This window comes from Falco punctatus (assembly GCF_963210335.1).
Source record: "Falco punctatus genome assembly, chromosome: 5".
NCBI classification, from domain to species: Eukaryota; Metazoa; Chordata; class Aves; order Falconiformes; family Falconidae; genus Falco; species Falco punctatus.
Window position 1 is genome coordinate 25,134,835 of NC_137584.1, and position 13,344 is coordinate 25,148,178.

General features: G+C 36.8%; 1 protein-coding gene across 19 annotated transcripts in view; it reads right to left on the reverse strand.

Moving 5' to 3' along the window:
• Nucleotides 1–13,344, reverse strand: part of MYT1L (myelin transcription factor 1 like) — a 331,228-nt gene that overhangs the window by 43,602 nt on the left and 274,282 nt on the right. Inside the window, exon 17 of one of the 19 annotated variants that reach the window (XM_080387787.1) lies at nucleotides 2,692–9,496. The exons of the other annotated variants lie outside the window; for them this stretch is intronic. Within the exon in view, the coding sequence (XP_080243913.1) occupies nucleotides 9,379–9,496 (118 nt within the window). The 3' untranslated portion in view covers nucleotides 2,692–9,378. Of the gene's footprint in view, nucleotides 1–2,691; nucleotides 9,497–13,344 lie in introns of those variants that run through there. 19 annotated transcript variants of the gene reach the window in all.

Genomic DNA, 13,344 nt, shown 5'->3' on the forward strand with positions numbered 1-13,344 from the left:
CTGTTCCTAGGTGGTCTATTAACATGGGAATCACTAAGCCTCTCACGAATATCTGCCACTGAGCCACCGCACAGCAAGGTCGGTCCAGTCAGGGTTTGCAGAACAGCCAATGACATGACTTCTCTTGCTCTTGTACAGATGGGTCCAAAAGAAGCACTCAAAGTCAATAGCACAACTCTTGAAGAAATAGCATTTTGGTGTTCTCGACCTCAAAACATGTCTTCAGAAGCTCATACAACTGGCCTAACTTTTCTGTTTACAATGTAAAAGGAAGTTTTAGCACAAAATTAAATTAAAATGAATCTAAATGCTGAATATGCATTTGAAAATGCACTCTTTAAAGTAGGGAATTTTCCCCTAACAGGAGATTTACATTATGGTCAGTAGCCTGCTCGTTGCCTTGAACACCATAAAATTATCAATAGCAGAATTCTTGAATTGTCGTCTCCATGTTGCTGCTTCTCCCATGCTCTGCTGTTTTGTACTTCATGTATCTTCTCCCAGGTGAAGCAATTACCAAGGGGTCTGGTGGACGTAGCAGTATGACCTTGAATCTGTTACTTCCTGAGAGTTTCCTGGAGGTTTGGGATGACTTCTGGAATACTCAAAATGGTCAGCATCTCCCCAGGAAATGCAGAGGAAAGCTATCAGATTAGGACTGCTAAAAGCAGAGGTAACAAATGAAACAGCTTTCATATAGTCTGTGGCCTTAATCCACTGAAGTCATTGGGAAGAGAAAGGGTATAAGCCAGCATTAGCCATTCCTTAGCTATTCTGTTTTTCTGGTTTCCATTTCAACAGAACTGTTCAACTTGTGCATGCACAAATATTTGATCAAGAGAAGGGCTCTATAAGATCACAGGAAAGGAGATGAATCAAATTTAAGGGGGAAAGGAAAGACTGAGTGGGAAGGGCAGAAGGAATAAAAGCATGAAGGAAGTCCAATTTATATGTTTTTCCAAAATATATCTAATATTAATATAAAAGACTAAGCTTACAAGGTATTTCTGTCCCTGCATACTTGAGAAAAAAGCAGGCGTCCTGCCTCTAATGAGAGTCCTCTCAGTCTAGCATTATGGCAAAGCCACAGATGAATAGGATTGAAAACACCTTTGAGTTATCTAGGAAATATATCATGGGCAGCATGAGGACTCAGAGGTTTGCCAAAAAAAAAAAAAAAAAAAAAAAAAAAAAGGAAAAAGAAAAAAAAAGCCATTAAAATAATCTAAATGACAGAAAATGTAATGGACTGGAATTTTCTTCACCATGAACAGCTTGTTTCTTATTCTCCTGTTTCAAAGAGGCAATTAAAATGAAGATTTTCAGTGCACATTCAGAAAGGTAAGGTAAACATAATAGTTTGGTGTAAAATGTGTTTAGGTGACTAACTGCATCTTAAGGCTGAGAGGAGTGCTTTGTTCCATATGCAGCCACTGCATTGTGCCCACAAGCAATGCTGGGAAGTGCTGTTGTAGCATGAAGTTCCTATATTGGATGAACTTTTAAATCTGTTCTGAATGTATGTGTTTCTATCTGAAAACACGTGCCATCCAGCAACAGGGGCTGGTTAACAACTGGATAAAGGGAGCAAACTCCAGGGGTTTGCTTTCCCAGAGCACAGATACTACTTTCTATTTTGGGGGTGAAGAGTCAACAGCAAATGAGTAGAATCCTTCAGGTTTTGTTTCATGAAAACAAGCAGCTTTTTCCCTCTAGGCCTAAAAACATTTGTCAGAGGCCCAAGTGAGGAAATGTAAAAATACTGAGTGTGAATTATATCAGACTGTGAGAGGCAGTCTGGTCTAGTAAGAAGGCTAATGAACAGTACAGCTAAGGGAAACCCAGCTTTGCCACCGATTTTCTGTGTGAGTTCATACTGATTTTTGAAAACTTCTCAGACCTGCTCTAATTTTTCATGTGATTGACTTGAGGCTCACGTTCCATCTACACTGAATTAAGTATAACCTCACAATTTACTTGACCCTAATTTACCTCAGGCCTGCAATGGTAAACAAGACAATACTGAAGGGAAAAATACCTGGTGCGAGTCCAGTCATGAACATGTCTGCAAGAAGCACAGCCTGGGCATGACCACAGGTATGCCCACCCCTACAAGTACTCCATCCTACTGCCTTGAGGTAGGCTCAGGTGGTAGACAGTGGTCAGACAAATCAGCCCTAATGAAGTAACACTTAGGAGGGTACAACGTCTTTGGTGTTCTTCCTAACTCTCTGGGAGCTACAAACACTAAGCTGCAAGTCTGCATTGCTGCAAGACATTGTGAGATGGTTATGGGACTGAAGCACTTGATCTATGAGGCTAACAGAACTGTCTTCTTCATTCTTATGAAGAAAAGTGTAACGAATCATCTTGCTGTCTACGAATGCCTAACAGGATGGTGTGGGGAAGGCAAAAGTTTTCTCAGAGCTGCACAGCTGCACAGAATGAGAGGCAACGGGGACAAAGTTCAGCACAGGAAAGCCCGATTTATTGAAAAAGAAAAAAAAATTACTTTCAGGCTGGTCAAACAGTGGAACAGGTTGTGGGAACTCTGACCTTAGAAATACTCAAAACTTGGCTGAACAAAGTCCTGAGCAACCTGCTCCAACTGGATATGGTCTGAGTCGCAGTTTGGACTAGGTAACACTTGTTATATAGCATTATATATATATATATACACATGTGTATATATATATGTGTGTATATATATATGTGTATATATATATAACATATAATGATCTTATAATTATGTAATACCTTGTAAAAACTGTAAAATCAGAAAGCATACTGTTTGGCCTCCTATTGGCAGGCTCATTTCCAGAAAGATCAAGCACTATCACTGTATTGGATTCCAGTCCCTTCTTGACAGTTCAAGTTCAACCATCAGCCAATTTCTTTGCACATATATAACAAAACACTTATATATTTATTTGTATCTGTTCTTTTCAGCTATTTAAAATGATGACTTTGAGGTTTGCAGAGCTAATGAATGTTCGGAAATTCTCAGCAAGGTAGATGAAGTGGATCACACCAAACATCCTGATCAATGAAAGCGACTGTGTACCTGAGATAATACTCCCAGTTTCTATTCCGGGCACCCATCTGCCTCTGCTTTGGAGTTCCCTGTCCCTCCTTGAAAGGATGTTGCAGCTGTCTGGGTAGCATTCAAAGAAACAACTGAGCTTTTAGTACAGTATTCAATAACTTGAAATTGGTGCCATTTCACCCTAACCTGTCAGACTGTATGAGGCAGTTTGCACATTATGTGAACAAAGGAGACATCCTTTCAGTGAGGGCAGGAAGCTCTGATAAGACCATTAAAACTGTTCCAAGCTAAACTACTCTTTCTTGTGCTGGAATCTGAGACTGTATTGAACAGCACTTAAGTAATAATTTCAGCTTCATAAGAACATTCCAAGGTATCATTAAGTACAGCACTTGAAAATGAATTGTGCTTTTTATTGTCATAGGATATGCTCTGGTGTCTTTTCTTACTTTGGCCCTCCTTACTTTCTCCTTAAAGTTAACAAAGGCAGAAAGCCCATGCTTTTGTACAATTTCCCCTTCTGCAACTCCCATAAGATTAGGCAGTGCAAGCTTGGTTTATACTGTAAACATTTCATGAAAGAGTCACTTTAATTTCGCAGTCTAATAGCTGAAGGAATAGTTTCCTAAACAGCTGCGCAGAGTGCTGGAGAGGTTGGAGGTTACAAACAGGGATAAATGGCTGTGCGGCACAATGGCACTGTGTGACTGCATACTGCAGTGTAGAAAACAGCTCGCTTGCCCAGAAACACTTTGCTCACGGTTGGGAATGCAGGCAGAGAGAGAAAGTGCTCCTGCTCTATTATACCTCAGGGCTCAGAGCTCTCATGCACTGCAGAATTAGAAAAGCAGCTTTGAGTGAGAGGCTAACAACTTTGCCTTACATGATTTTTACAAGAAAAATTGTTTCCTTCTGATTTTTTAAAGCAATACACTTCCTTTTCCAAACTCACTTGGTTTTGCATGGTTATAGCCAAATATCCCTGAGCATCTATTTACTGCTCCTTACTCTGATTTCTAATTCACTTGGTTAGTGTTGATACACATCTCGTTTAAACACTGATTAATACTTTCCTCTTTCCAGGCTGGTGAAGAAGAACTATAATTTTCTATTTTCAGAATGAATGTTTACATCTTGTACTCAAAGTCTGACAACATTTTTTTTTAAATATCACTATCCTCGCAAAAATTCCCCCTAATTGTCTGTCCCCTAACAAGGATTTGGGAGAATAATACGTGGGGCAGGAACACAGCTGAAACACAAATTATCTGTTTTGATTAGTGCAGAGGTGGTGATACTCAGCTGTATGTGAAATGGAAGAAGAGCATCTTATTAATCTCCTGGCATGAAGTAGAGATAGGCAGAATTCCACTCTCAGCACCCATTCAACCATAGGAAAACCCCAATTTCAAGATGAATATAGCATCTCAGGAAGGTCAACTGAAAGACCATGGAACAGGTTAGGCAGAACTACATCTTACAGAAATATTCTCCCATAGATCACCACTTCCCTGTACTCATTGTTGTGGACTGTATCTCTGGCACAGAATGTGACCCATTGGCAGCATCTTTAGAAAACACCAATTTCCTTTGTTATGGTGAGGGAAACTTATAAGAAAAAAGTACCTCTTGGATAAATATATTATTCAATACATTAACTTTGAATAGAACATATTTTCATGAACAGATAAAAAATATGTTGTTCTTAGCCTTAAAGAGAATTCCACCACCTTGAAATAATGGCTTTTAAACTTTAAGATGGAATAAAATTATGTTTTGAGATCATTCTTCATTATATAAGACTTCATATGAAGATATAAAACACATTTGGTGTGTGGTACACTAACATTCACAAGAATTTTTGCAAAAATTTGAGATACTTAGTCCTGACACGTTTACTTATTACACATTTGTAAATCAGTAGCATTTACTCTGGGTTCAGTAGAGTTAATAACAAATTTTGTAAAAATGGATTTAAAATCAGGTAAACTATGGTTAAAACATTGTATTCTGGAGACAAGTTTTGCATACAAACTGGTAGACAATTGCCTCTCATATGCATTAAATATGACTTATTTTTAGTTTACAGAGTTTTATTCTATTAAATAGTAGTCAAACAAAAGTTAAAGAACTTCCTTAGCAACATTTGACTAATACCTTAAAAATACATGTTTCTTCTAAGACTAGTAATGATAGGATACTGTCTATGACAGTATCCACCTACTTTTGTCAAGTGTAGGGAGTGCAAATTCTGCTCATGGGGTTATGCATGGTATTTGGCCTTGTAATATTGTTCTCACTCCATTAAAAACATGCTGCTCATGGAAAGCTTTTCACAGTTACAGAACATAATCTCAGATCCAAAGCCAGCTAAAGATGGTGGGAGGTTTTCCACTGACTTTGGATTAGGTCTCAGGACAGAATTAGAACCATTGAAGGTCTTTTTCTGTGAATGGGAGTGTTGAGGATTAAAACTTATCTGGCTTTTAAAAAAGTAACAAAAAAAAAAAAGCCTAATAATTCTTTTCTTTCAGATCATTCTGAAGTCTGAAGCCACAACAGGTGTATTGTGTGTCATTCAAAAACAAGGCCCTTGCCCCTCCTCCATTACACCTATACTTATGGAACATACTTACGCTTTCCTGACAGATGTTTCTTGATTAGTGCATCAGAGGGAAACAAATCACCACCTACAATGGTTCCTGGAGAAGCCTTGAGGAGAAACCCATAATCTATAATTTTTTTTTAATTATTCAGTTCTTTTCATATCAGTTTTTATAATTTGCCAGGTTTTTTCATAATTTGTTTATAACACTTATTCATGGGGAACAAAACCAGCAATTTATCTCTGCAGTGTCCAGTATATCCCACATTTAGAGCTTTTAAATTAAAACTTATTTGTAAAATGCACAGCAGTTAAAATAGCAAATACTGCATTCACTCCCTTTTAAAGAATAACCCTGGTATTTAAGAGAAAAAATATACAAACGTTTTAAAGAAAAAAACAAAGACTTTTTTTCATTTTTATGTCTATTGTCTGATATCATGTCTAATTCATGGCTGAATTATAGATTCAGATCATATAGTCAGAAAGCAAATGATATGTTGTTTACTAATTAAACTCTGAATTCAGCATTCAGTAGACTGCATTTAATACAGGTCATTTTAGTTCTTTTAACTATCTTCAATTTTTATGAGCAAACAAAAAATCCCTAAGCTCATGGTTTTACAGGCAAAATGAGTTAAGTTGTGATTTTCTACTAAGTCTGCTTTGAAATGCTTCCTGTGTGAATTAAAGTATTTAAGCAAAGTGTCAGACTGACTGGGCTAGAAAAAATAGTTCTCTACCTGTGAGAAGAGAAGAGAAGAGAAGAGAAGAGAAGAGAAGAGAAGAGAAGAGAAGAGAAGAGAAGAGAAGAGAAGAGAAGAGAAGAGAAGAGAAGAGAAGAGAAGAGAAGAGAAGAGAAGAGAAAAAAGAAAAGAAAAGAAAAGGAAAAGAAAAGAAAGGAAAAGAAAAGAAAGGAAAAGAAAAGAAAAGAAAAGAAAAGAAAAGAAAAGAAAAGAAAAGAAAAGAAAAGATAAGAAAAGAAAAGAAAAGAAAAGAAAAGAAAAGAAAAGAAAAGAAAAAAGAAAAGAAAAGAAAAGATAAGAAAAGAAAAGAAAAGAAAAGAAAAGAAAAAAGAAAAGAAAAGAAAAGATAAGAAAAGAAAAGAAAAGAAAAGAAAAGAAAAGAAAAGACAAGACTATGGCTTGGTTTTCTTATAAACTGTGCCTGTATGACTTGATTCCTTTCCTACTTAATGCAGAAGGAAAGTACTCCAGTATCTAATATCTTTTGAATAAATTATATTTATAGCTCTTTTAAGCTGATTATATGCTTTCATAATGATGTCCCCATTAATTTGCAGTCCAAAAATTTGGAAACTAGATTCCATTCATCTCGGTGTACTGTTAAGTCTAAAGCCTGAAGATGGCATTTTAAATATTCCTATGATTACTGTACAGCAAATAATGTTAATGAAACTATGTAAATACTATAATTCTAGAAACAGCATCTTAAATATAATTTATTTAGGTTTAATTTTTTTCAAGGGTCTGTCTTTTTTTCCTTTTTACCACTGTCCAAAAAATAATAGCTGACAATAGTAATGTGCTCATACTGCAGTCCTCCTCCACCTTATTTTTATTACAGAAAACAGATACTGCTGGAGCTGAGTGCAGTGTAAGCACAATCAAGCATACAAAAATAATTAATGATGGCCAGTGTAAAATACTCGTCAAAATGTAAGGTTGTTTCACACAGTGTACACCAAATGAGCCCATGCTGAAAGAGCACAGTGTCGTTATCTGTGGAAGGATAGAAATCAGCAGACTTTGAAGCAGTGGAAATTCTGTGTGTGTTAGGGTAGAAGAGCAGTTTTTACATGCAGATGAGCAAATGTAAATTCCACTTACTGGGAATACAAAAAATATTGTAAAAGAAGATTATGATGAGGTGTTTATGAGGGATATGGGATATTTTAGAGATATAAAACATTGATATAGATACTACAGTGCTGCAAAAAACGTGTGCCACATAAAGTCCCAATAGCACCGAGATAAAAAATAAAGGGGTGAACTTAACTGCATGGTAAAATCAGACATTACTGTGCAGATACAGACACCAAGTAATTGAGTTAGCAATTGGCCATTCTAAGAAACCAAACAATGCAAGGAATTTTATAACTTCAAAAGATTTAAATAAGGCAATCAAACATGAATGCTAACCCAAGAGAGCAGCTGAGGGCATGTGCCCAGATCATCACTGTTGTATCTTAGCGTACCTCCACTGAAGGCAATGGAGATATGCCAATTTACACCAACTGAGGATCCAGACATTCATATTTAGGACTTTGAGTGACGAAATTACTTTTATTTTGGGGTATATATTAAAGGGTTTTGGCAAGTCTGACCAAACACAGAAAGTGCAAAACACTGCACTTTTAATCCCCTTTTAGTGACTGTGTAGTTTATGCAACTTCCCATGGGGATTGCCTCAGCACTTGGGATATACCACAGCATCATGTTGCAGATCTTTGCGGATCTGGATGGAATGAGCAATTGGTTATGATCTGTTGATTTGAAGCAAAAATGATCAACATCACAATGGGAGTTTGCACAATAACCAAATTGTGCCAAAGAAAAGACCCTTGAATTGAATACGAGCAAATGCCAGGCTGAATGAGGTTAATTATGTAGGACACATTCAATGACAAAGAAGTATGACCAAATCCAAGGAAGGCGGAGGCAACTGTACAAATGGAAAGACTCCAAGACAAGAAGGCCTTAGAGAGATTCATTGGGCATATTACCATAACTAAGCAAATTCATTGATAATTAATGACAATTAAGTGCTCCTTTCAGAATAGCTGCTTAGGGCCTGTACAGAATGGCACTGGAATGACTGACAAGAGGAAAGTTTTGAAAATTAAAATGAACTGTTAAATAAACATTCACACTGAAATATTTGGTGATTAGTGAAGAACTTAGAAACTAAGGGTTGTGTCTTCAAAACTGCCTAAGTTCTTATTGCAGACACTGAATTCCACTTTCAAAGGCATATAGAAGTTGCAGGGATGTGGATGCCCAGCACTTATATTCCTTCTGAAAACAAAGTTTAGACTCTTAAGTCATACAGGTTGTTTTGAAAAATTTATTCTAATTCGGTGAACATTCACCTGCATTTAGACTATTTCAGGTGATAACTAAGTGGCAAGAGATTTTAAATACTGATTAAAATCGAAACGGTAAAAAAGCACAGCTATCAGTATCTTTTGTTTTAAATAATTAAGTATATAAAGAAAGAGGCCATAAACTATTTGGATATTGTAGATGCCACTATGCAAATGAAGCCCTAATTTCAGAGAATTTCATGGCATTGAAAACTGACTAAGGCCCTGATTCTGCAAGCTGCTTCATGCAAACAATTTTGTGCTTGCATGGAACATGTCACAGCATCAGAGGTATTGATATGCAGATGGCTTTTAAGGAGTTTTTTTAGAGAGCACATGCTTTTAAGACTACCTCTCAGTAATGAAAACAATGATGAAGGGTCTTATGTAAACAGAACTCAAGTATTTTCCATTATGGAGACAAAAGTTGACATATTTAAGCGAGAAAAATGGAATGACTCAACCTTACCAGAATCTGAATGAGTTATTCTAACAGAAAAAAAACCCCAGCCACTTCCGTATGTAAAACTTATTGCGACTACAGAGATGAGGTTGCTGCAGATGATGGGTTTCTATACATAGGACAGTATCATAACACCACACAACATGAGGTTGGAAATGCTAGGTATAACCTACAGTGCCCATTTGAGTATTGAGAAGTGCAGGAACAGAGCCCAAGGTGTTCTGTTCTGGCCAGGCATGCATGCTGCCATCAAAGATAAGGTATCCAAGTGGAAATCTGCAATAAATACAGGAAACAAAAATGCAAAAAAAACCCACTGAAACCACATGAGATTCCTAATTTCACTTGGCCCAAGGATCTAGTTGAACAAAACGGGAAAGATTATTCCTTATAGGTGAACTAATATTGGGGACCTATGTTCCTTGGTTTTGTTTTTAATATTTTAAATTAGACTTGCACGCTAACTTGCAATTTAACAACACATTAAAAACCGCAGTTTGTTTTACCATAACATTGCAGATAAGTTAATAAAACACTATCATTTACAAATGACTCACTAGTAATTTTTAACATTACTCCAAATACATCACATCTGGTCCTTACAATCATATTTTCTATATAAGATTTAGCTAAAACATCAAGGAACTATAAAAAGTGTCTGCAGGTTCAAAGGATACATACTTAGCAACAAAGGAGTATTTCATTATAACACAAGATTACTTACTAGGTTCAACAACCTCACGATTCAAGAAAAACTGTAATGACAACTTCTATTAAGTTTCCCATGTAGAAAAGAAAAAGAGAGAGAGAAAGGGGGGGGGGGGAGAGAGGGGGGTGAGGGGAAAGAGGACTTAAAAACTGGGGTAAAAAACTAATAATAATAATGGAAATGGGTATTTCTCTTGCAACAAAGAATAATTTTTTTAAGAGAAAAGTGAGGAAAAACTGTATAATGGGTCATAGTTCTTACTGAGTCCTTATAGGACGATAGATGTTATCTTAGCAGGAAAAGGGAAGGGATGGGATGGGAAGGGAAGGCAAGGCAAGGCAAGGGATAAATACTCTAGTGCAGATGAAGCAACAAATGTACACCCAGGTGCCAAACATCAGAAACACCTCAAATGGCAAACACAGGATGTAGGTGGAGAAATCACTTCAGCAGCTAAACAGATTTCTGCAGAAATAACTTGTTTGAGTACCAACAGTGACTGTATATTGGGAAAGCTATCAAGGTTTAAAGAGTATTGGCACTAATCAATGTCCAAGAATAATCTGATTACCTGTCTAAGGAGGGGAATGTTCTTGTGGTGTTTTACTAATACATCCTATCAATTTTTGTTTCTGCGTTTTAATTTTGTATTTGTAGAAGGCCTATTTTTTTGCCATATGACTAAAGCAACAAAGAAAATACTACTTTTTTCCAGTAATATTTTATTTTATATATTCAACAGAATAAATACAATACAAGACTAAAGCGGGCCTACTACAAAGCTAGAGAGGGACTTTCTACAAGGGCATGTATCGATAGGACAAGGGGTAATGATTTTAAACTAAAAGAGGGTAGATTTAGATTAGCTATAAGGAAGAAATTATTTACTGTGAGGGTGGTGAGACAACGGAACAGGTTGCCCAGAGAAGCTGTGGATGCCCCATCCCTGGAAGTGTTCCAGATCAGGTTGGATGGGGCTTTGAGCAACCTGGTCTAATGGAAGGTGTCCCTGCCCATGGCAGCAGGTGGTTGGAGCTAGATGATCTTTAAGGTTCCTGCCAACCCAAACCATTCCATGAATCCATGATTCTATGATTTCTGGGAGGACATCTGTTCTTTCAAGTTGCTAGCTCTTGCTGAGCAAATTGCAGTAAATTTACACCAATAAAAACTGAACGTTAGAGACTATGCTAACATGGAAGAGTCCCCCTAGAAGTATGATCTAAGGATAGCCTTTCTATCCAGAAAAAAAATATACTGCATGGAGTTGTTCTTCCTAGAAGAGTTCTGGTTAACAGGGAGAGCTTCAGAGAAGCTCACTCACTTTTCCACCTGAACTGAATGGAAGACACTGCTAGGATGACACATCTGGGAATAGAGACAAGGATAAAAGGAAGATAAGGGAAAGAGTAGAAGATGACCACTAAGAATATGGAAATTAGCGCAGAGTGACATGGAAAGAAGAAAGATGCACAGAAATTTCAACTCCTACTTCATTGTGCAGGATGTGCAAAAATAGACAAAGCTCATCACTTTATGAAGAGAAGCGGAAAAGAAAAGCTCCCAGGCTTCACTGTAAAGAGGGAAATGAGACTGTACTCCTCCCTGTATGTGCTGTAGGGGAATACCAAAAGATGACCAACAGAGAAAACAATGACATGCAAAATCTACAAGAGACAAGGTGCTCTGGGATTGACGGGCTGGACATATTACAACAGCATCAGATAAGTATCCAAACTTGGAGGCACCTGGTTGAACTGCAAATGTTTCTGAGGTTCAGATTCTTTAATATAAACACTAATGAGATTTTCTGGCAGAAAACTGACCCAAAGGAACAAGGGTTAATGTTGACAATTTGATAATCAGTAGACCATAGTAGACCAAACTAATACTTAGTTACTTAGGGCCTTAAAAAACGTATTGTTATTTTTACATTAAAGTAGCACTAGTAGAAATAAGTTAGCAATTTTCTGGGAGTCTCTGGTACTCAGGTTCTCTGGTCCCCATGTTGGCAGTACACCGATGCTCTCACTGTGCTGTATTTTGGCTGGGATTGATTTACTGGTTATCAAAATGTGTCCTTTTAAAAACAATAATTAATTTCAGTTTGGGGGTATTTTTTGTTTTATTTTGAATAAGACTTAAAGTGCTTAAAAATATTACTTCTTTGCAGTGTTTATAGTTCTACAATGGGATTAAAGTTCTGAAGTAACTGTAACTGTTAGAAAAACTTCCTGTGATAAGAAGTAAATAAAGAAATCTGATAAGGAAAAGCCCCTGGGTAAGATAAAACTGGATTTAACTTATGAATATTTTAATATTGGTAGCTGTCACTGGGTGAGCTATTAATTGCTTTCCCATCATAGTCAGTTTACTCATCAATATAGTGTCCCTAGTTCCTTAAAAATTACTTGATTTTCAGAGGTAGTATAACCAAAACGTTAATGCTGGAGAAATTTGGATTCTTGCCAGATATTAATTTCTTCAGAGATCCTTAAAGCTGCTGACCTCTTTTTTTTTCTTTCTTTCTTTTTTCTTTTTTTTTTTTTTCCCCAGCAGCAGTAGTTGAGAATTACAGCTGAAGAAATTCTTCTGTTATTTGGAGATCATTGACCAGGCTGCGTAACTGCTCTGGTCTGCAGACAAACTATGCACAAAGACTCATTTTTCCACTTGGACTCTGGGTGAAGGTGGAAAATCGTACAATCTGCATGGTAAACCTGAGCAATAAGTCTTACAAAAGAGAAGCATGGGCGATAAGGAATAATTATGCTGTCCCTGGAACAATTTAATTGAAAGCTGCAACATTACTATTCTGGGAGCCAGGAAATGTGCATGATGGAAGCTATGGAGCCGCAAGCACCAAAAGGCAATACAGTAAGCATAACTGTCAAGCAGAACAAACTTTTCTGAAACCTTTCCAGATTCTCATATTATTTTAATTATGAATAATATCTGAATGATATTATTCATTAACACTATTTGAAGTGTCTGCTATTTTATATTTAAGTTGGGGCTTAAAAATAATCTGTGTTAGCAGAATTCCAGTTAGGAAGCTGCATTATACATAACTTGTGTGTGTTGTACAGTACACACAAGGAGATCATGGATTGGTAAAATGTGATATAAAGGCTTTACCAGCACATATGCAATATTTGCTACGTAAGCTATGCACGACAAAGCCATAAAAGATTTTTCCAAACTATGCAGTCCAGAAATATGATCCCTATGCTGCATTATCAATACTTCTACCACACTATTAATTGTTCTCAGTATGCCACACATTAAAAAAGTATTTGCCAGAAATTTTACAGAGATTGAAATCTTTATGGATGACTGCAAACAACTACATTGAAAAACAGAACAGGGAATAGAAGATGAAGAAGGGATGAGAAGAGTACAGATTGGTAGGGAC